Raw genomic sequence first — 22127 nt, forward strand, 5'->3', positions numbered from 1 at the left:
GAATGGATTCTGTCTGCAGAGGAAGTGTTTCTAAGTAAGAACATGAAGGCCATGCCCTGGCCAATTTGGCTCAGCGGTTGAGCGTCAGCCCGTGGACCGAAGGATCACGGCTTCGATTCCCAGTCAAGGGCGCGTCTGTGTTGCAGGTTCAGCCCCCAGCCCGGGTCGGGGTCATGTGGCAGGCAACCAAATGATGTGTCCCTCTCACATCCACGTTTCTCTCTCCCCCTCCCTTCCCTCTACCTAAAACTCCATAGAAGAATATCCTTGGGTGAAGAATGAAGAGAGAAAATGAAAGCTATGGCAGGAGAAATGAGCTGCCAGGTAGCATCACTGACGGAGCCCTCTGAGCTCTGGCCTGCCGGGCCGCACGCTAAGCAGATAACACGCACCGTGTCTTATTTAATCCTTGTCACACCGTGTGGGTGCTGCTCTCCCATTTCACAGGACAGGAAACACGCGCTGAGGGAAAGTGACCCGTGGAAGGCCACACAGCTAGTCAGGGCAAGGCTGGGGCTGAAATCGGACCGGACTCCCAGCTTCCTGTCCCCTGCAAACACGGGGCAGGAGACGGCCCACAGAGCGGCACAGGGGTCTCCGCTCGTCCGTGAACTTGCCTGGGGACCACGGGCAGGGCTCGTGGTTGTTAGGGGCTTGGTGTTCTCATCCGTTACCTGAGTGAAGACTCCCTCTCTGACCTACCCTATTAGGTTGTTGTCAAGAAGAAACAAAACACGAGTAACAAACGGAGAAAGCAGCGAGGTCCTGGCGCCACGGCGACCCGAGGCTCAGGGCCTCCCCGGCCAAGGTCGTGGAAGGCGCAGGCTGAGGGGCTGCAGGGAGCCGGGGAAACGGGCCTCTTGGAGGAGGACGTGCGTGGGTCCCTGCCCAGGGTGTCCTCACCGCCTTCAGTCCCTCCACCTGGAAGCCGCTACATCCCCACTGAGAAGTGCGCACGGCCAAGGCTCAGGGAGCCCCCTGTAATGCACTGGCACCCCTGTATGTGCCCAGGCCGTGCGTTCACAGGCCCCTTCACCCCATACTCTAAGGTGGGCTGGCCAGGTCCCCCGGTGCCCGGCTGGGTGGCCAGAAGTGCCGGTTCAGAGAGAAGGGACAGGCCCAGGGTGTCGTGGCAGCTGAGAGGCAGAGCTGGGCTGAGAACTGGACGCTCCCAACTCCGTGCTCCGTCGCAGGCAGGCCGGCAGCCCCGTTCCCCTCAGGAGAACATGGGAAACCCAGACGGACCCCTGCGAGGAAGACGGCATTGGGAATACAGCATCTAACACGCGTCCACGCCGCACCAGACTGGGTGGGGGCACTGTACAGATGTTAGCAGCAGACATAACACTACAATCAGCCACCAGCCTGGCCCCAAACCCAACTTCAGCCTTCAAGTCAAGGCCAGACGGACCCAGCAGTCCAGGCGAAGACCCTGTGTGAACGTACCAACGTTATAGGTGTTGAGATCCAATATTCCTTTGCAAAGGGACCCTAAGGGATTGTCTTCAATAATCTGTAAAGAAATAAGACATAACTCACGTTAGCCTTAACCGGTATAATCATAAAAGACACGCCGTTTCCCAGGCAGGCCGTTTAGCAGAGACACCGCCGGTGGACCTGTTTAAAATGCATTTCCATCACAGGATAGGTCCAGGGGGAGCGCGCTGACTAACGAAGCATGTTCCTGATGGGGACCGAGCGGTGAGCAGCTGCGGCGGGTGCCGCGTTTCCTTTTCCAGGGCGTGAAAATACGCCGTGTGAATTCTGGAACAGGTTTGGGAGCGTTTTCATGGCTCTGGCTTCAGAAACATCCCAGACCCTTTATTTTGACATTTTTATGGCCTCCTACAGCCCAGCTCAAGAAGCTTGTGTGACCCTCCATGTCCTACAAAAGCAACACTCACGTCCTGAGTCTATTTTTTTTTGGTCATTGATTTTAGAGAGAAGAAGGGAGAGATAGAGAGATGGAAACACTGATGAGAGAGAACATCGACTGGCCGCCTCCTGCAGGCCCCCCACTGGAGAATTGGCCCACAACCTGGGCACGTGCTCTGACGGGAATCGAACTGGCGACCTCTTGGTGCATGGCTCGATGTTCAACCCCTAAGCTACACCGGCTGGGCTTTTGCTATCAATCTCTAACTTGACTTTTAAGGCTCCAATGCCCCTTCCTCCATGTAGCCCTCCCAGATTGCCCCCAACTCCCTCAGAAAATTCCTCAGGTCCTCATTACAAAGAGCCCGTCCCTGGTGCAGTGCTGTCACACTGAGTGGCTCCTCCTTGAGCCTGCCGGGGAGGCAGGGGACAGCAGCCGGGTTGAACAGGCCACCAGGAAGGCCTCCCCACACCTTGCACTCTGGCCTGCTCGCTTCTCCACACCAGGCACGTCCTGAATGTCTGGCTGGCCAAACGAAATGTGTTTCATTTGCAAGCTGCTTTAGCGAAGGACAAATTCCCCGTTTGGCTGTTTTCACTCTAGAGGGATTTCTCCTGCATATGCAAAGCCTTCCAGCCCAGCACAACCTGATTAAAACGTGATGGCTTTCGCCTGCGACAGCGCGGGGGACGATCCTGATGTCCACGTCACTGCCTCAGGGCTCCACGGGGCCCGCCCGCCACTGCGCGTAAAACGCATCCACTGCGCGGACGCGTCGGGCCCCTCCCTACCATGACCGCGACTCACCTGCTTCTCCAGCTCCTCCACATCCACCGTTGAAATGTCCTCGACGTAATTGGACGGGAAGTACTGCTGGATTTTGGTCCCATAGTCGCCTTTCCACCTGGGTGAAAACAGAGGGCATCAGGGCCTCGCTGGGCAGCGATGATAATCCATCCCTCCTCCTTAGAGCCCAGCTGCTGGTGGGGAAAGGCGGCCAGTGACCCAGTGGCCAGAGGAGGTGCTGGGAGAAGGGAGCACTCCAAAGGCATCGTCTGCATTTCTGTCAGAAGTGCGACTGGGGGGAACCCTCTGGCTAGTTTGGTCAAAGACACGTTCCAATGCTTCACGGGGACATCACGGGCCACACAAGCTCTATGTTAGAGTACGTCCAACCCCACTTCAGGGAGCACCATCAGTTCAGGGTCCAGGGTGAGAATCAGCACATTCTGGAGCCGAAGAACCTGGAATCAAATCCCAGCTCTACCACCAACCACATGGCCACTCTGCGCCGTCCGTAAAATGGGGATCATCCCGGTGCCTCCCTCAGGGGGTGTATTGGGACCTCAGGGGTTAACACATGCCGAGAGCTTTAAACAGCACCTAGTATGTAGTAAGTGCTCAATGGTTAGCTTCAGCTAAAATACCGCCCCCAACCTTCTTCCTACCTCCGTAATAGCACTAACAACAACACGGGACATAATCGAGCCACGTGTGTGTCTCGACTCCACTGAACTGTGGCAGGTCCCAGATTCTCGCCCCACGCCCTGTGGCTGGGCTCCTCCCGCCACCGCCCCCTGGGAGCCACTGTCTGCGCCCAGGAGCACGTTCCAGAATGCACTGCTGACCACCCACACCGATGGCTCCCGACGCCTTCAGAATCCAGCCGGCTCTTATCCTGGAGATCAGAGCCCACATGGTCTGACCCCAGGGACTCTTGGACCTCAACTCCTGCCTCTCCATGACTCAGCTTGTGTGCCAGCTATGCTGCCTAGTTTTCATGCCTTGGCCCATGCCCTTCACATCCAGCTTGCTCCTACTATCCATTTAAGATTCAGCTCAAGTGTGCCTCTTCTAGGGAGCCTTCCCTGACTGCCACCTAGGCTGAGTGCTCCCGGGGCAGTTCACATCTTATATTGAACTTACACACGTTTTCCCCGCTACATGAAACCTTTCTTAATCTTGGTCAAATCTGTACCCAGCGTGATGGGAAAGCACTTCACTCATGTTTGCTCACTTGACTGAGCAGAGTGAAAACCCACCGTCTCATGGCCTCATATAAATCCAGGTTCCCCAGCTGTAAGCCATGTTCACCTCCGCTTCTCCAGACCCATCTCGGGTAAAAGCTGGCTGTATTCAGGGTGACTGTTTGCCCAGAACTGAGTGATGTATGCCTGTTGTCTAGGTGTAATTAGTAACAATAATATTCCCTTCACTCTCAAATGCAGTCCAGTTTGGACAAAAAAAATTATTTGGTCCCCTCAGCTACACTGTAACCAGCTTGGGAGGATGCAAAAAGGGGGGGGGGGGGTCTGACACAGGCATCCCACTAGATGGCACTATTGCCATTGGAGAGATGAGAAATGGGGGGACCTCATCGGGGTGGTTTACTCACAGTTGCTCTACCCACAACTTGATGTCAGTCACCTGCACAGTTAGAACCGGGACCTCAACAGAAGCAGGGTGCAAATGCACAGTGGGGGGTGCTGGGGCCTGGGGGAGACCGGATTCCGGCTGTGCCGCTCAGCAGGAGGGATCTTGGGAAAGTCAAGCTCCGTTTTGGAGGGAGGCAGATGGACAGCACTGTGGCTGGCAATCTGGGGTCGGGGTCTTACGAGGAGGAGCTCTAGGGGTTCCAGAGGGGTAGACAGACATTGGCAGGGAGGCCAGACGGGGGCTCCAAGCCCAGGTTCCAACAGATAACTCTGCTGTTATCTGTTTCTGACTCTGGGGGATCCAGGTAAGAACTGAGTTGAAGAGGGGGTTCTCCAAATTTAAAAAAAAAAACAAAAAACTTTGAAAACCTCTGGGCTCTGAAATGAGAAGGCTTGACCTCAAATCTCAGCCTGCTGTGTGACCCTGGACAAGTTACTGTACTTCTCTGTGCCAGTTTACTTGTCTGTAAAGTGCAGGTACCAACAGAACCAACCTTCCAGGGTCACTGTGTGGACTAAATGAGCTCTTTCCGATGAAGTGTTTAAACAGTGCTTGATACACAGGCACTCGATTCGAGCTGCTATTCCAACTTCTAGGGCAGGTTCAGTTATATTGTGGGAAGAAGAGACACTGATCTTGTGAGGTGCTTGAATTTCTGCCAGTGCTCATGGTTATGAACAAATTCTTACTGCTCTAAGGTACAAATCACCCCCACAAAACTACATACTCTGGAGCCTATGGCTGAGCAGCAAATTTTTCCTCCCACATGAAAAAGGAGAAGAGCTAACTAAACCCTAGCACACCAGGTACCTTTGGCCTAAAATGTACCCTCATCGGCCCAGGACTACGCCATAGCATAAGAATTTGAATTTAAAATAATGCACAGGCTTATATAATGGGAAAAGCCTGCGCTACTTAGTAGCTGTGCAACTTTGGAAAGCTTTATTCACCACATCTGCAAAGTGGGGATAATCACAGTAATAGCTCCGCAGGGTTGTAATGAGGATTTGGTTAGATGATGTACGAGAGCAATTAGCACAGTGCTTGGCACACAGTAAGACCACAATAAATGGTAGCTACTATTACAACCAATATGTAATATGATGGGATATGTTATGTGCTATAATATGATAATTAGTGCTTATCCACTGTTCTGAAGAGAGCATGCATGCATCAAACCACTTCCCAGAGAAGGTAGAACAGGTCAAAGCAGCTCAGCACGCAGATAAAAGGGGTCAGTGCTCAGCCAGCACTTGTGTCTCACCACCCAAACATGACCAGTACAGTGCATCCACCCAGCGGCCCCGCCTTACCAGCCCCCAGGCTCCTTGGAGACGTTGTGAATGAGGGCGCCGCGGCAGAAGCTCAGCTCATCACTCTGCTTGGCTTTGTAGTCATACAGAGCTTTCACGGTTCTCTGCGGCTTTCAGGGAAAACAAAAAGTAAAAGGTCAGAGGGAGGGGTCTGCCTTCACTGGCACACATTTAGTTCTCATTTGGGAGCAGGAGGCTTCAGTCCAGGGTTACAGTGCCATCTGCTGGCCAAGCTCTTGCATTGCGAAGGATCCACAGCCTCACAAAGTCACCAGGGAGTAAGGATGGGGACGGGCCTGGTCAGAGCTGAGGGCAACTCAGAGTCACCCAACATTGCTCAAGTTCCTAAACAACGAAAGGATATCCCTCTCAGATCAAGCCACGACAACCACCTCTGAAGTCCTCCATGCCCACACTCAACAACCCTCCCAGAAGTTCAAACTCTGCGCCATTCCTGGCCATCACCTCTACTTGCCTAGGCCAGGGGTCCCCTAACCAGCCTCCTGCAGGACACTGACATTTTGCAAGAGTAACCGAGGCACTCCTTCATGAAATTCATCAAAAGCTGATCTCTGCACTGGCAGAAACAAGTACGCCAGAACTTATTCAGGATAAAATTTTTCTTCAGGAAATTTGTTTTAATGCTCGCTTGGCAAGCACAAATCCATGGCAAAATGAATACCCACGCAGCAAGAAATGTTCATCAGAAAACCTCGGGAACTGTCAAACCTGTTTACATCAGCAACTTTCCCCTCCCCCCACCCGTGGAAATGCGAAAGGCTTTTACAAGGAATCCAGTATAACCCGCTCCTTAGAGCAGAGGCGACTGGGGTCAAATGTGAGTTCAAATTACCGCTCTGTTCCTTGAGGTGCCCCCAGCCTCTGTTTCCCTGTCTAGGAAATGGGAATTAAAACTTGACATGCGTCACAGGGTTGTTAAAGACTACTAAATGAGATAATGCATGTAATGACAAAAAAGACAATGCCTAGCATTTATTAAGGGCTTACTATACTCAAAACACTGCTCTGGGCCTTTTATCAATAGTCTCTCCTTTAATCTTCCCAACAGCCTTAACAGTGTTATTACACCCATTTTACAGATGAGGAGACTGAGGTACAGAGATGAAGTATCCTTGTCCAAGGTCAACAGCTGGTAGGGGGCTGAATGCAGAGGTGAATCAAATAACACGAGTTACTGCCACAGTTCATAGAGTCCCTTAAGAAGCAATCTAGCCCTGACCGGTTTGGCTCAGCGGTTAGAGTGTCGGCCTGCGGTCCTGAGAGACCCGGGTTCAGTTCTCACTAAGGGCACGTACCTCAGTTGCGATTCATCCCTGGCCCTGTTGGGTCGTGCGAGAGGCAGCCACTCAATGTGTCCCTTTCACATCGATGTTTCTCTCTCTCTCCCTCCTACTCTATCTGAACAAAAAGTAGAAAAATTTCCTCTGGTGAGGATTAAAAAAAAAAAAAAAGAAGAAGCAATCTAATCTGGGTCTTGCAAGTTCTGCCACAGGAACTTCCAGGCTAACCAGGTCTGCCCTTGTCCCCTCACCTGCAAACAGAGGCTGCTCTACCTGCGCATTTGCTTCAAAATATAAGAACCGGAGCCACACCTCTCCCCACGAACTGCACCAGTTACTGCCAGGCTCCAAGGCCACAAGGGCGCTACCACCCGTGGGGAGGTGAGGGTGCCGTATAATGGCTTCCAAAGGAGCAAGTCTCCAGCCAGACAGATGGTCCCTCGTGAACTACACAGAAACAAGACACCCATCGGATGGCCAAGTAGGCAGCAGCACTCAACGTGGCTAAGACACACCCCTCGCAGCCGACTGCCTGGGTCGGAATTCCACCTCCACCCCTTCCTAACTATGTGACCTCAGCAATTATTCAACTTCTATGTGCCTCGGTTTCGCCATCTGTACAATGGGTGCAAAAACAGTACCCGCTGCGTGGGGCTGCTGCAAGATGATTGAGCTGTCAAGGGCTCAGAGCAGTGCTTGATGTGTGGTCACTGACATGTTAGCTACTCTTTGATCTAGTCATTCCAGTTCTAATAATTCATCCGAAGGAAATAACGCAAAAGACGCCCAAAGCCTCCCACGTGAAGGAGTTCACTTTAGGGTTAACTGGAAGAGCAAAGACCAGAAGTGACCCAACTGGCCACTGACGGGGGCAGAGCTAAGAAAACACATGCAAAGACCGGAAGAGACGGCACACCCAATAAACACGCAGAAGCCACCGCCTCAGGATGGTGCGACCAGGACCGGTTGTTTTTCTGGTTTTCCAAATGCTTCTTGCATTGTGATAATCATTTTTCAATCACAGTAATAGTAATACTTTTATTTCCTGGCGGTCACCTCAGTTGGGCACCCTGCAGTCCAATGCAGCACGCGGTCATGTTTTGCTTGGCTCACCCAGTATAGGAAGATTCTCTCCACGACTTAACGGAGTTGCCAGGATTAAAAAACGTGGAGATTCCAAACAAAGATCCGAATTAATGGTTTATGCTGAGACATCAGAAGACCTGGCCCGCTCTCTGAAAGGCAGCGGCAGACTGCTCCTGGGGAGCGGCGGCCCTTGAGACAGGCGGAGCGTTTCTCGGTTTACCATGGTCCCCACCATCCCGACAGCTGGCGGACACGAGGCCGTGCCGTTCTCATCACCAAAGCATCCGCCACTTCTCACGAAAGCTTTCGCTACCAGGCTCGTGCACTCCGCACACCCAGCTCCATGTGCCGACAACTTGTCAAGGCTTCATGTCTCGCTGAAAGGGATTTCCACTGGCCAAGGATTAGAAGTTAAAATAATAATAATAATAATAATAATAAATTGTGTCTGGATTTCTCCAGAGCCCACCAGCGTGGCTTCTTGCTGACAGAGAAATGTGTACCAACTGTGTGCCAGAGGGCCCGCCCCAGAGAATTCGCATCCGCTTTCACCGCAGGTTCAAACTATATCTGAGATGAAACCAGAGCGAGGGGAGCTGGCGGCTAAGAATAAAATCCAACCCGTTCGGCCAGTGTGGCTCAGTGGTTGGGCATTGACCCGGGCACCCGGAGGTCACTGGTTCGATTCCCGGTCAGGGCACATGGCCCGGTTGTGGGCCTGATCCCCAGTGGGGGGCATGCAGGAGGCAGCTGATCGATGTTCTCTCTCATCAATGTTTCTATCTCTCTCTCCCTCTCACTTCCTCTCTCTCTAAAATCAATAAAGAAAGAAAAAAAAAAATCCAACCCTACCTGCATGAGATTATACTCCAGCCGGGGTGGGAAATATGAAACAGTGTTCTCACTGCAAGGAGGTCAGTGAACCAGACAGAATTTATAAACACCACCAAGTCCGATGGTGAGCAAGAAACATCTGAAAGACTTTTAATTAGAAGCGGCATGGCCCAGAGGTGATTCATCAAACCTCAGAATTTGAGCAAGGTACGGCTGCATGTAAAAGGAATTCTATTAACCTCTTCCCTGACACTAGGTGTCATATTGTCAACCGTCATTTCCTCTAAAAAGAACAAAGGTCAAACATATATATTATTTGGACAAGTTTCCCGAAATGTTCCCTGGCCCTATTATGACCAGGGGGTGGGGAGATGCCCATCTAGTGACCAGGAAATAGTGTGAATTAAAGATCAGGACTGTACCATAGAAGGGTTGATTTCACTGGGATCCACATACATCCTGCTGACGTCATACAGGGAGTTTATATCTCTTTCCTGAAAAATAACAGAGAAACATAAATGGAACTGTCCGTGCTCCTGGGGCGGCCTTACACAGAACAAGGGTTCCAGGTGCCTTTGTGGTTTCCGGCCCTCTGGTAGAAGAGAGAAAACCTCAATTTACTCATGTCTTGAGGGTAGAGACAATAAGAAGCTATAAAAAAGTTTCCAAAACTTGGAAACTTTATCCAAAAATGAGAAAGACCCTATCCTGGCCCACTACGGGCAAGGCGCTGTGCTCCTTCGTAAAAACACAGACCCTGAGTGCGCTGGAGCCTATAGATGTCTCTTCCTGACCCGCATTCAACGTCGGTCCCTTGAAACCGGCCACCGTGGAAGCATTTACACCATGGAAATTGGCAAATGCCCTACACCATGCAGTCCCCTATTTATCCCCATCTTATTAGGTTCTACCCCCGCCCTGGCTCACTCAGTTCCAGCCACCCTGGCTTCCTCTCTGCACCTCCAGGCACATCCTCACCTCAGGACCTTTGCACTTGCTGTTCTTCTTCCACATAGCTGCATGACTGACCCCTTCAGCCCTGCTAACGTCTGCTCAAATGTCTCCTCCTCAGTGAGATCTCCCCAGACCACCTCTGAGAACTGCACCCCCTTTGCATCACCCCAAATCCACTTATCCACCTGCCCAGTTTGTTTTTCCCCACAGCACTTGTCACTGTCTCGCAATGCTCTGTGCATACCTTTTAATTCGCCTCTTTCGTTACCTGTCTCCCCAGCACGAGACTATAGGCAGCCTGAGGGCAGGGTCTTTGCGCACTGTGTTCGATTTTGTATCCCCGGGACTAGAGCCACCTCAGACACATGGTAAGTGCTCAACAAAGGTTTGCTAAATGAAGGAACCGATGAACCATAACCTCAGATGAGATATTCTACCAAAGGATGGGTCAGCCACCTACCATATTGTAGCGCTCCAGGAGCTCGGGAGTCACGGGGTAGCGCAGCTTCATCTTGCGGTACAGCGCGTGCTTCTCGTAGTAGCTGACGAGCTCCACCAGGCTCTCGAAGTAGGCGGAGGTCCCCAGCACGAAGTGCCGGCCGTCCCGGTTGATGCGACAGTGCTTCACCTTGCCCCTGGCCCTGGAGGGGAAGACCACAAGCGGCTGAGACGCCGAGGTCCCGGCAGCCAGGCAACCGCGATACAACACACGGTCCCCATCTCTTAGAAACAACCGAGTTATCCATCCTCAGGGGACCCCATAACAAACAGGTTCAAGGTGCCTATGGAAGTCAATGCCGGGGGTCTTTTCAGAACAGGTTCAGAAGAAATACCGCCGAGTGACTCCCCAGCTAGCCCCTCTTGCCCTTTCCCTCCTCCCTCACGACAGGACTCGACTTTGGGAACATCCAGATCAGGCTGGCAAACTATGACCCACGGGCCAAATCCGGCCCCCAGCCCGCTTCTGTAAATAAAGTTTTATTGAAACACGTCCGCGTTCACTTGTCTAGACACTGCCTGTGGCTGCGTTCACTCTGCAGTGGCAGAATTAGCTGCAGCAGAGAACACGTGGCCTGCAAGGCCTAAGGTATTTATTTTCTCTGGTCCTTTACCGAAAACGTCTGCCAGTCTCTACTCTAGAACTCTGGGACTTCATGCCCCAATCCTTAAATCTTATCTAAAAATGCTCCAACTGGTGCAACAAAGTCATTTTTTTTCCCCAAAAGGAAATAAGTATTTTATTTCCTCACTCATTGGAAGCAAGAGGCCAGGGGCGGGGGGGCCAAAACAGAACAGACTCCTCAGCCTCACTAGCTTTTATCAGCAAGAATAGAAACATTGGGGAAAACAGGTTTTGACCTTAACTTTATAGCCAGGAGCATCTTTTTATTAAAACTGTCTAACAGCACAGTTACTACAGGCAAACTACTCATCTTTTAAAAACTGCTGCACCTCAGAGACATTTTTTATGGTTTTGAAACACACACCCTGTTTAAGTCATTTCTTCAAAAAGCCCTAAAAAAAAAAAAAGGCTAGAAGACTTCAGTTTCACTAGCTTATTAGTGACATGTTAATATTTTTTTTAAAAAGACATACTGCTGAGTAGAAAAACAAGATGCAGAAGAAAACCATAGTAAGACCCCATCTATATTTTTAAAAAACAGAACAGACTGCCCCCACGCAAAACGGCCCTATGGGTTTTCCACAGGCGGATCACGCGTGTGCAAATATTTCTTGTCTAGGCGGAGGCGCGTTAGAAAACTCTGCTTCCCACCAGGACATGGATTGAGGTGAACAGGACCACAAGGGGCGTTGGCCTTCACTGCAACGCCTTAATTTTTCATAAGGAGAATCTATTTCTACAATTAAAAACTTAAAAGCTTTCTACAAAAGCCCCCTCGGGCAGGGCGGCGCTAAGATGTCAAGAGCGTGGGTCAGGTCCCGGTTTCTTCCTCGGTAACGGTTTCCTCACCCCAGTGCGGGGGCCTCGCAGCTCCCGCCCCCTGGACAGTGTCGGGGCTGCTGTCCGTCAGGCCACCCAGGGTGAGCCCTTTGCAATGTGTCCCGCACCCAGAGGGTGCTCAGTAAAGGGACGGTTGGGAAACCATAACCAAGGTCAGGACACAACGAGCGTCCCTGGGCAAGAGCGGGAGACGGGAACGGGGCTGGAGCATGAGTGACTTCAGGCGTCCTGGGGGTGTTGCTACAAGTCAGTGGTCACCACGTCCCGAGGGCTTAGCTTCACCAAGAAGCCCCTCGTCCCACCAAGGGACGCCTCCCACCCTCCACGCCCAGCCGATGACTTCCTCTCTTCGCAAGGACTTCGAAGCTGATGCTTCTGCGCTGCTGTGGAAATCCAGTCCAGTGTCCTCCCAGGGGCCCGAACAGCGCCTGGCACAGGAGAGGGACTCCACACTTACAGGTGGGCGGGGGCGGGAAGAGCCCCCAGACCTGTGTCCTCCCTCTGCCCCTCCAGCCCCGTCCCCCTAGAACGCCTATTCCATCGCCCTGCCTGACCTCTGGGGCACTTATCACACCCATTACAGCCGTCTGTTTACATGCCTGGCCTCCCAGAGGGCCACTCCTAACGAGGGACAGTGATGTCCACCCCACACCCTGACCAGAACGAGTTTGAACAAGTGTGTGTCCAGGGCCAGGACGATGACAATGACTGAGGACCCCCAACAGGCACACAGTGGGTGGATGCCAGGTGTTCACCGTCCCACGCGATGGGCAGAGCGCTTCCCTCCCTGCTCTCGGACACACAACCTGCCGGGCTGAGCCTTCCTGACGCAGAAACCGACCTGGCCGCTGACCAGCCAGCCAGCACCGACTGACCGCCTGCTGTCCTCTGGCCCACGAGAGGTAGGAGAAAACTGGTTAAAAGCAAGAACACTCGAGAGTCGTGTGACTCTTCCTCCGCACCAGACCGTGGGCCTGTCTTTATCCCTCCTGTGCTTCTGGAGCCCAGCAGCGGGACGGCACGGAGCAGGTGCTCACCGAGCATTTACTGATCCCCAGAGATGAAAATCTCCGGCTTTCGGGGTGCCTCTATCTCTTGGGAGGAGAGACACGCAACCAGAATGAGGGACATACATCAATCAAGCATCAGTCTGGAGACCCCTCACCCCGTCTTCATCTACATGGTTCCCATAAAGTGACCCCAACCCCACGGCCAGCTCGAAGGGGCCCAATCAGAATCATGGCGCCCAGCTCAAGCAGGGTCCAGGGGGAGCATATCACAGGACTCGTCCCTTCTGTCGGACACTGTCCTGGCGCCCCAAGGTGAAGCCGCCTGAGGAGGGAGCCCTGGGGAGGAGCACTGTGACGCCCAGCAGCCCCCGCAGACCCGCAGGGAGGCCTGCACCAGGCCCTCGGAGCATCTCAGCTGCGGCCAACACGTCCCACCCATTCTGGCTGTCTCAGCCACGGACTGACTTTGGTTTCTGTTACTTGCCCTCAACAGCATTCTGACCAACAGGTCTACAACATGATCCCCGACACCCAGCAGAGTGGCTTTTTCAACCAAACCAGCCTAGTTCCCATCCGGGCAGAGGAGGCACCATTAGGAGCTTTGGGGTTAAGAGCAAAGGTCAAGGCATAAACGCCAAGCAGCCCAGGGCTCCCTGTTGGCAGCACAAATCACAGAAGAGCTCCGCTGTCTGAAGCCAGCAGAGTGGGTCCTCGGGAAACAGCGGTGATCATGACAACCTCCCCCTTGCCCTGCCCCAGGAATAATGGGCAGAAGGGGGCAGCCAGGCAGAGTAACCAAGGGGAGGGGCCAGGGCAAGGGGACTAGAAGGAACAGGAGCAGCCTGGGCACACCAGGGCCCCTGCTGCCAGCTGGTAACCCCCATCACCACGGGGGGACAGGGCCCAGAGCTGCCACCACCTCCCATTCTTCCTAAGAAACCATCTGAATTTCCAAGTGAGACTTCTCAGTTTTTAACATCACCCTGCGGGTCAAGCAAGACAGCCACAGGCCCGATCCCACCCGCCTGAGGGGTTCTTGCTGGAGGCCTCCCAGTGAAGAGTGCAGGCTTCGGAGGTGATCGGCCCGAGTCTGAAAGCCTGGCTCGGCCCAGGACGAGGCTGTGTGGCTCTAGGCAGCTCACTTCACCTCTCTGGGCGTCCAGGTCCTCACTGGTAACAACCAGATCTACCCCTCGTCGCTACAATGAAGGACTGAACCAGATGAAGCCTCCAAGACGGCCCAGTGTCTGGGACATCGGCCAGGAACTCCTACAGTGGCCGGCCTTCTGTTCGCATCAGCGAGAGCCCGCTGGGGCTGGGAGCACAGAGGGACCGTGTGATGACCTGGGTCTGAACCCCGCCGCCAGCACTGTCACTGGTGGAGACTGGAGGACTCAGGTGCCATGGGGTGGAATTAGGGGGGACAATCCCAGTCCTAGAGATGGTTGATCTAAGCGGCTCCCCACCAGCAGGGAACCGGGAGGACATCAGATCTACAGCGTCACTGCTCTGGGCTGCCGGACATGCCCAGGCTCCCAGCCCAGCCCCGCTACGTACTGGCTGCGCGTTTCAGCACGTTCCTTAACCTCTCTGTGCCTCCGTTCCTCCTGGTCATAGACTGTTAAGCATACAGACCAGGCCCAGCACAGGGCCAGCACATATTAATGCAGGCTGCTTTCGTTATCTTATTGCCATCATTATCGTTGGCCCTGCAGGGAGAGAACACTGAGCTAAACGTCCGGCTGCCGTTCCCCCTTGTTCTCCACACCTGGCCTCCCTACGCCGCCTCCAGAGGGCACGCACAGCTTACCTGAAGGTGATGGCGTAGGAGTCGCTACCCTCCCGCTTCCGGATGAGGAAGGCGCCGTCCCGGGGAACCCTCATCAGCATGTCCTCCGCTTCTCCGCGGCTCAGCCCGTCGTAGTACCACCTGCAGCACGGGGTTGGGAAACCGGCCCGTGAGGGGGGGAACCAATGGGCTTGGGGATGCCTGAAATAGGGCCCCAGAAACCGCTGGGGAGATAGATCCGTGGGCCTCCCGTCCAAAACGCCTCTGAAGACGGCAGTTCTCAAACGACCACCACGACGTCACGCGGGTGCAACGTTCGTGCAGCGGGGCCGTTTGAAACCCAAGAGAATAGGTCAAGCAGTCGTTACCCCCACCTGCCTAACCCTGAAAGGCCAGTATCCAAGGCTGCCGGGATAATCGAAGGCAAAGAATACCAGGATTAGCATTTTAGACTGGTTTCTTTGTGTAGCTGGTCTTTGATTACTTTTAAAGAGGTGAAATAGCACATTTTATTTTATTTCATTTTTTTAATCCTCACCCGAAGATATTTTTCCATCTATTTTCAGATAGGGAGGGAGGGTGGGGGAGGGAGGGAAGGAGAGGGAGGGGGGGAGATTGGGAGGGAGCGGAGGGAGAGAGAAAGAAACAGCAAAGTGAGAGAGACACATTGAGTGGCTGCCTCCTACACGACCCCAACCAGGGCCTGGGACTGAACCACAACCGAGGTACGTGCGCTTGATGGAATCGAACCCACCACTCTTTGGTCCGCAGACTGATGCTCTAACCGCTGAGCCAGTCCGGCCAGGGCCAAAGAGCACATTTGAAAGGCAAGGCATGTGAATACAGACAGGAGTGGAATGAGCTGCTGAGCTCCTCGGCTTTCCCAGGAATGTGCACCTGCCCAGTCTCCTGCTGAAAGACTGTTTCCAGAACTGGCTGACCCTTTGCAAGGTACACCCGATGCTCACTGCACCGGGCGAGACGTGATGGGGGAACCTCCACCATCATCTTTTCCTTGTTTGCTTTCAAAAGACAGCAATGATCTTTGGCCAATAGAAAGGCATCACCAGCCAAAATTAACCTCCCAGGGATCCAGGACGATGAAGTAGAAGGAAGGAAGAAGAAAGAAATGGGGCCAAAGGGAGGGGGAGGAGTTATTTGGAAACCGTGGCCTCTTTGGGAACTTGAAGAGACCCCAGAGGAATCTGGGCATCAGCACACCCACCAGGCTGGCTTTTCTGACAGGTGAACACAATCTGCAGGGGCGTCTGCACCCCGCTCACCCCATGGACGTGCCACCCCCCGAGAGCTCAGGCTCACGTACGGCTTTGATTCGTGGGGGTTGGGGTTGGGCACGGGGTCAGTGAGCCGGAGCTCGAACTCGGCGCAGCGCAGGTGCGTCTCACGGTAGTGCTGGATGAGAGCGTAGATGCTGGTGAACATGAGGTTGTCAGTCAGGTAGTACTTCATGGTCCCGCCCTCCATGGTGGAACGGATCCGACAGTGCTGGACCCGGCCGGACCGCCTGCGGGCAGAAGGGCAACATCAGTGCCCCGGCCAGGCCGGCCAGCCTTCCTGCACCCTGGGTGTTAGACAGCGCAGGCCGGGGACCCCGAGAGCCGGGCACTAGGTGCTGCCACACAGGCCTCCCTCTGCTCCTACGACAGCCCCCAGGCTTTAGCACAGGCTGGTCCTTTTCTGGATTCCAGAGCATTCCACCTCCCTCCTCCACCCACTGCCCACGTCTACCTACGTAACTCCTACTCTGGAGCCAGATGACCTGGGTTCAAATCCCGACTCTGCCACATGACCTGTCCCCTCCGAGCTTCTGTATCATTAGCTCAGTGGTCAAACAAGGGTGAGAACAGTATCTGTCTGCCTCTTAGAGCTGTCCTGAGGATCCAACAAGATCCCACACAAAATGTGCCTGAACGCTGCCTGGCACATGGTGGGAAGGTGGGAGCTACCAGGACCATTTGTACGTTGTTACAATGTTCATCCTTCGGGTCTCAATTCGAACACGTCTTTCAGGAAGTCTTCCCTGACCACCCCCGCCCCCCAACATTACGTCAGCTCCCCTAACGTCCTGCATTGTTCTCATTGCATTCACCACCATGACCATTACGTGTCATTTACATGATTACTTTTCATTGTCCATCTTCCCCACCCGACTAATCTCCATCAGGACAGAGACCGTCTGATCCCTGCTAAGTCACAGTGCCTACCACTGAGCAAACACTCGACAAATATCTTTTAATAAATGAGGCGCAGCTGAGTGAGTGAGTGAGTGAGTGAGTGAATGAGTGAATGAATGGGAAAGCTCGTGACAACTCATAAGCCTGCTTTTAGAACCTCTATGTCAGAGACAAGGAGAGGGAAAACCCAGGAGGTTGAGAGAATTCTCACCTGTTCCAGGGCTGGGATTAGGGGAAGGTGAATGAGGTCACCTTGTCTTAAGTGCAGAGTTAGACCCTGTCTATATTAAAAACGTTGATATTTTGGTCACCATATATATATATTTTTTGCATTACTTCTGACTTTTTTTAAGATTGCACTGAAATACCACTAATCTTGATGACTGAGTGTTTTGAGCCTCACCCAAGTCCTGCCCCACACAGCTCACTAAATGAAGTCTGGGTTCGAGCCCAGGCCCCCAGCCTCCCACCTGACCAGCTGTGAGAGGCAGACCTGCCCCGGGCAGAGGGCCATTACCAGAAGGACAGGGTGTAGTCGTTGGGGAAAGTCTCGCTCTCCCGCACCAAGAAGGTCCCGTCCTTGCCCCCGGTCTCAGAGCAGTATTCCTGCAACAGCTTCTCGGCACTCGTCCTCTTCTCCACCTTCTTGTGGAACCACTTCTCTCCAAAATGCAGCTCTGTGGGGGGCGTGTCCTGGACCACAGAGAGAACAGGGCTTTCTGAAAACCCGGACCAGACCCCCGGCACCACCAGACTGCTCTCTCTTCACGGCCGACTCAGAGGACTAGAAACTGATAGAGGCTGGTCTCAGCTGGCCCTCACCCCAAGAGGTCTGGGAAGACATGTCTACTGCCCTCCCCTGCCTGCCAACCCACTCCAGACAGCCCCCACCTGCGGTAGCCTCCTGGAGTCCTGAGACAAGGGGAAGGGGTCCCCAGCACAGCCCTCACTCCATCGCAAAGGAAGTCTGACAGGCATAATGCCCTGGGAGCTATACACTCAATAAACAGTTCCAAAGATGGTCACCAGCCTGAGGGGACAGAGCCAGGGGTGGGACTGGACGAAATATCCAAATGCCTCCATTCCCCCAAGGGAGCACATATCAATCAGGCCCTTCAAAGAGCAGGAAAGACCCTCGAACCTCATTGGCTAAGCCCCTGGGCCAGCTAGCCAATCAGAGAAGAGCCAGGGAGGCCTTGGTACTCAAAGAGGCAGCCAGCTCTTGGGCTGAGGATGCCCAGGCCTGCTGGCCACAGGATGACAGGAGCCGTCTAAGAGGTCTCCACCTACCTGGGGCAGCTCCTCTTCCGCGGTCTGCTCAATGTCGTCGCTGAAGGACAGCTTGGCGTCGGCGATGGCACAATAGTGCCGAGTCCATTTCTAGAGAGTGAAATCAGCATTAACGTATCCCCAAAGTCTCTACCATGTTGACTCTGGAGACCGAAGCCCCTGCCTGGCATCATGACCCCAGCACCCCCTGGAGGCTGACCTTTCCCATTTTCATAGACGTTCATGGTCCTTTCACGGAATTCGATCCCCTTTCGAGACATTTCTGTTAAAACATCTACTTATTTGGGGTTTCTTTTGGCATTTTCAGAACTGTTTTATTCAGTGTGTCCAAGGGTAGATATGACTTAATATCAAATTTCTGTTTCATATTTAATTTGAAACCTTTATGAATGATGAGGAGATTGTTTTTTATGCCCTCATGAGGATCTATTTCTATCTCATTCACTTTTTAAGACTTACAGGATTTCTCAGCCATTTTGTTTAAAGACCCTTTCTTCAACATTGGTAACTTCTTTAACTAAATTTTAACCATTTTTTGCCCAGCCAGTGTGGCTCAGTGGTTGAGCATTGACCCATGCACCAAGAGGTTGCTGGTTTGATTCCCGGTCAGGGCACATGCCCAGGTTGTGGGCCCAATCCCCAGTGGGGGGTGTGCAGGAGGCGGCCAATCGATGTTCTCTATCATTGATGTTTCTCTCTCTCTCCCTCTCCCCTCCTCTCTCTCTAAAATCAATAAAGGGAAAAAAAATTTTAATAAATAAATTTTAACCATTTTTAATGTTTATTTCTATGATATAAGAATGGACACATAAAATTATACTCAAATGGATGTGAATGTTAGGTGAAGGGATATGAGAAGTAGTGTTAGCGCCCAAAAAGCCTTATTCTCATCAAAAAACAAGGTTGCCAGGGGAACTGTCTCAGACTGGAAGATACCAAGAAGTTAAGACAGCTAAATGCCTTGCTGCATCCTGACCTGGTCCTTGGACCAGAAAAAGGACATCAGTGGACATGTTGGTGATACAGCAGTAAGGCCCATAAATTAGTATTGTGCCAATGTTAACTTCCTGGTTACAATAATTGTGCCCTGATTATGTAGGGTGTTACTGTTTGGAGAATCTAGGTGAAGGGTATAGTCTATATATGTGTGGGTATAAATATATAGTATGCTATACTGAATACAAAACTATTTCAAAATAAAACTTTAAAAATATAAGAGAAAAATAAAGTTCTATTATAATGATAAATTCGCTGGGGTCAAAATGAAAGTAATACAGGAATATTTATTTTCAGAGCCCTCCAGCAGGCCTGATACATTCAAGGCTCTGAGAAGGTGTGCAAAACACTCACCAGGTCAATGGGATCCCACATGTACAGTTCACCCTGCTGCTTGTGCTCATCCTTCTTGTCCTCCATGTTGACATCCACGTCGCCTTGGGGGCCCAGCTTCTTATGCTGAGGGGGAAAACACAGCTCGTCTGTTTCCCCTCAAGACCCAGGTTTAGGATGTTTGAGCCAGCAAGCGTCCATCCACAATGCACCTCAGGGCCTTTGCACTGTCTGTCCTTGCTGCCTGGCTCCTCTCTATGTTCAGCTCTGTGCTCAGTGTCACCTCCTCAGAAGAGCTCTCCTCCACCACTTGATCTAAAAATAGCCTCCACTCCCCTTCCCTTCACTCTCCAGCCCCTGGTAGCTATTTTTCGTACTTAGTCCTATGCGTTTCTAAGTATCTGTTTGTTTTTTATCTTCTCTGCCAGAATATAAGTCCCATGAGGATCATTCAAATGGCCCTTTAAGAAAGGTTAAAAGCTCCCTGGGACTTGGTTTCGTTCCCTGTTGAATCTCCTGTGTCAGTTCAGCAGAGAGTAAGCGCGTGATCGACATTCAGTGAATCGATGATACCAGCCGCGTGCCCGGCACACGGGGAAAGGCGGGGTGGCAGCCGGGCCAGGGGCACACGTGTGCAGGGAGGGGGAGGCCTGGGACAGCAGCACTGCTGCGAATCTCAGCTGTGTGACCCAGGCAGGCGGCCACACTTCTCTGAGCCTCACGCTTCTCATCCGTAAGACTAACACGACGACAACCACGCACTCGCCTGGGTGAGTCCTGACCACCCACCTAGACAAGCACTTGTAAATCCCAGGTGGTGGTGACCCGGTGAGGAGAGTGCTGGACTGGGTTTGAGTTCAAGGCCTCTCACCTTACTAGCTGTGTGACCCTGGCCACGTGACAAGAATGACACCCCTGCAGGTAAGCCAAGGGCCGTGTCGGATACCCGCAAACAGCAAAGCGTGAGAGAACTGTTCTGTTTTGAACAGCCTTGAATTATTTCTCTGGCAGGAACCGTGTAACCTCAGCTGAGCCACTTAACCTCCAGACCTCAGTGTCACATCTGCAGAGTGGGCTGGGGCCTGGGTAAGTCTCACAGGGCTATTGTGAGATAGAATAAGAAAATACTTACGACCATGCCCAGCCCGTACCAGTGTGTGGCACAACGCCCTGGGAGCTACACTCAAGAAACAGTGCCAGAGACGGCCAGCAGCCTGAGGGGAGAAGGCAGGAAAGCTGGGGACAGAGCCAGGGGTGGGGGGTGGACGAAACATCACACACTGATTGTGTCACAAATGCCATTTCCACCCCTTTCCCTGAAATGGGAAGGGGCGGGCCAGGAAGTACCACGGGTGGGGCAATGCGTGCTCCGAAGGGGACCTTCACAGCCTAAAACAGAGAGCTGTCCTAACAGAAACGGAAGGAAATGACAAGTGGGAACGGAGAGATGCAGCGAGGTCCCCTGGAGACTCGCTGACCAGATGCCCGAGAGGCTGTGGGCCCTCCCTAGCTGAGATCCCCCAGCTCTTGTCCTCTCCGTGCCCCCTCCGTGTCTCAGAGAACCACCCCGGGATCCCAGCCACATATGCTGGCACCAATGCCGCCTCGTACTGTTGGGTGCTATTTGTGGATGGGTTGGTGTGCCCCGTAGACTGCGACCTCCTGGTACACAGGGGTTGTTCCCAGTGTATCTTGGTGACGCAGTGACAAAATCTGCCTCGTAAGCACCTAGACATCCTTCTGTATCAACCTGCCAGCTGTCAATGAACTCCATCTTGCCCCGCCCACTAACGGGTGCCCAATCAGAGGCTGCACTTGCCAGGCTCCCTGGCAGGTGGTGTGGTCATGTGACTAAGTTCTTGCGCACCGAACAGGACAGGCCGGGACGTGTACAACTGACATCCACAGAAACCGCTGGCCCCAGAGCCCTTCCCATTTCCCTTCCTAGGGGCTGCTCTGCCACACACCAGGACGGGCCTCGGGCACGGCCTCCCCTCTGTGCCACGGACCCCCGCTGAAGTCTGGGAAAGACTGAGGACGCCTTTCTCAGGATAATGTTCACAACGCATACGATTGTAAGAGAAACCAATTACAGTGAGACGCAATTATTAGGATATTAAATGACAGCATTTGCAATGTACTGAAGGTGTGCTTTCTTTATGAGTAGCTCACCTACGATCCAGAGGCAGATCTAATAAGCACCATAATTTCAAAGTGGTGATGAGCACCACAGCATTCTGAGATATTTGCAGTAACTGTCAATGTGATGTGAAAATATCCAAATATCCATGATTTCTGCTGGTGGCAAGGCCCCAACTGGCTTGGTGTCAATATTTATAATGAAAGGAAATGTTCGGTTTTACTTATAGGTTAATACAAATAAAGAGGCAACATTTTCCCCAAAAGTTCACGCCAACCCTCCTGAATTCTATCTGTGGATTCTCTGGAGGTCTGCGGAACCTCAGTTGAAAACCCCTTCCCTGGGAGACTGTAGAACAGGACCCTGGGCCAGAGCTCAGAGCTTCTAGAACACTCCCCCTGAGATGAGGAAGAAATTAACTCTTATGTGCTGTAAGCCACTGTACACCTGGTCTCTCTATCCTAGCAACACAGATACCCAAATGGCACCCCGCCCGGGGCATCCCTGGCTCTCCTGGGCACAGCCAGCACTCATGAGCGCATTTGGCACACACAGCCTTTCTGGGCAACTGTCCACCTCCAGTCCGTCTCCCACACGAGACTGGAAGCTCC

The 22127-nt window shown here is 52.8% G+C and overlaps 1 protein-coding gene across 1 annotated transcript in view; it reads right to left on the reverse strand.

Moving 5' to 3' along the window:
- The window catches only part of PLCG2 (phospholipase C gamma 2), a 143522-nt gene that overhangs the window by 37109 nt on the left and 84286 nt on the right, over positions 1–22127 (reverse strand). Inside the window, exons 15-24 of the mRNA XM_036276088.1 lie at positions 19398–19502; positions 18048–18137; positions 17275–17450; positions 15887–16087; positions 14584–14703; positions 10261–10441; positions 9269–9340; positions 5626–5735; positions 2684–2780; positions 1447–1513 (exon numbers count right to left, since the gene is read on the reverse strand). Coding sequence (XP_036131981.1) covers positions 1447–1513; positions 2684–2780; positions 5626–5735; positions 9269–9340; positions 10261–10441; positions 14584–14703; positions 15887–16087; positions 17275–17450; positions 18048–18137; positions 19398–19502 — 1219 coding nt within the window. The remainder of the gene's footprint in view (positions 1–1446; positions 1514–2683; positions 2781–5625; positions 5736–9268; positions 9341–10260; positions 10442–14583; positions 14704–15886; positions 16088–17274; positions 17451–18047; positions 18138–19397; positions 19503–22127) is intronic.

This window comes from Molossus molossus, unplaced genomic scaffold (genome assembly GCF_014108415.1).
Source record: "Molossus molossus isolate mMolMol1 unplaced genomic scaffold, mMolMol1.p scaffold_m16_p_21, whole genome shotgun sequence".
NCBI classification, from domain to species: Eukaryota; Metazoa; Chordata; class Mammalia; order Chiroptera; family Molossidae; genus Molossus; species Molossus molossus.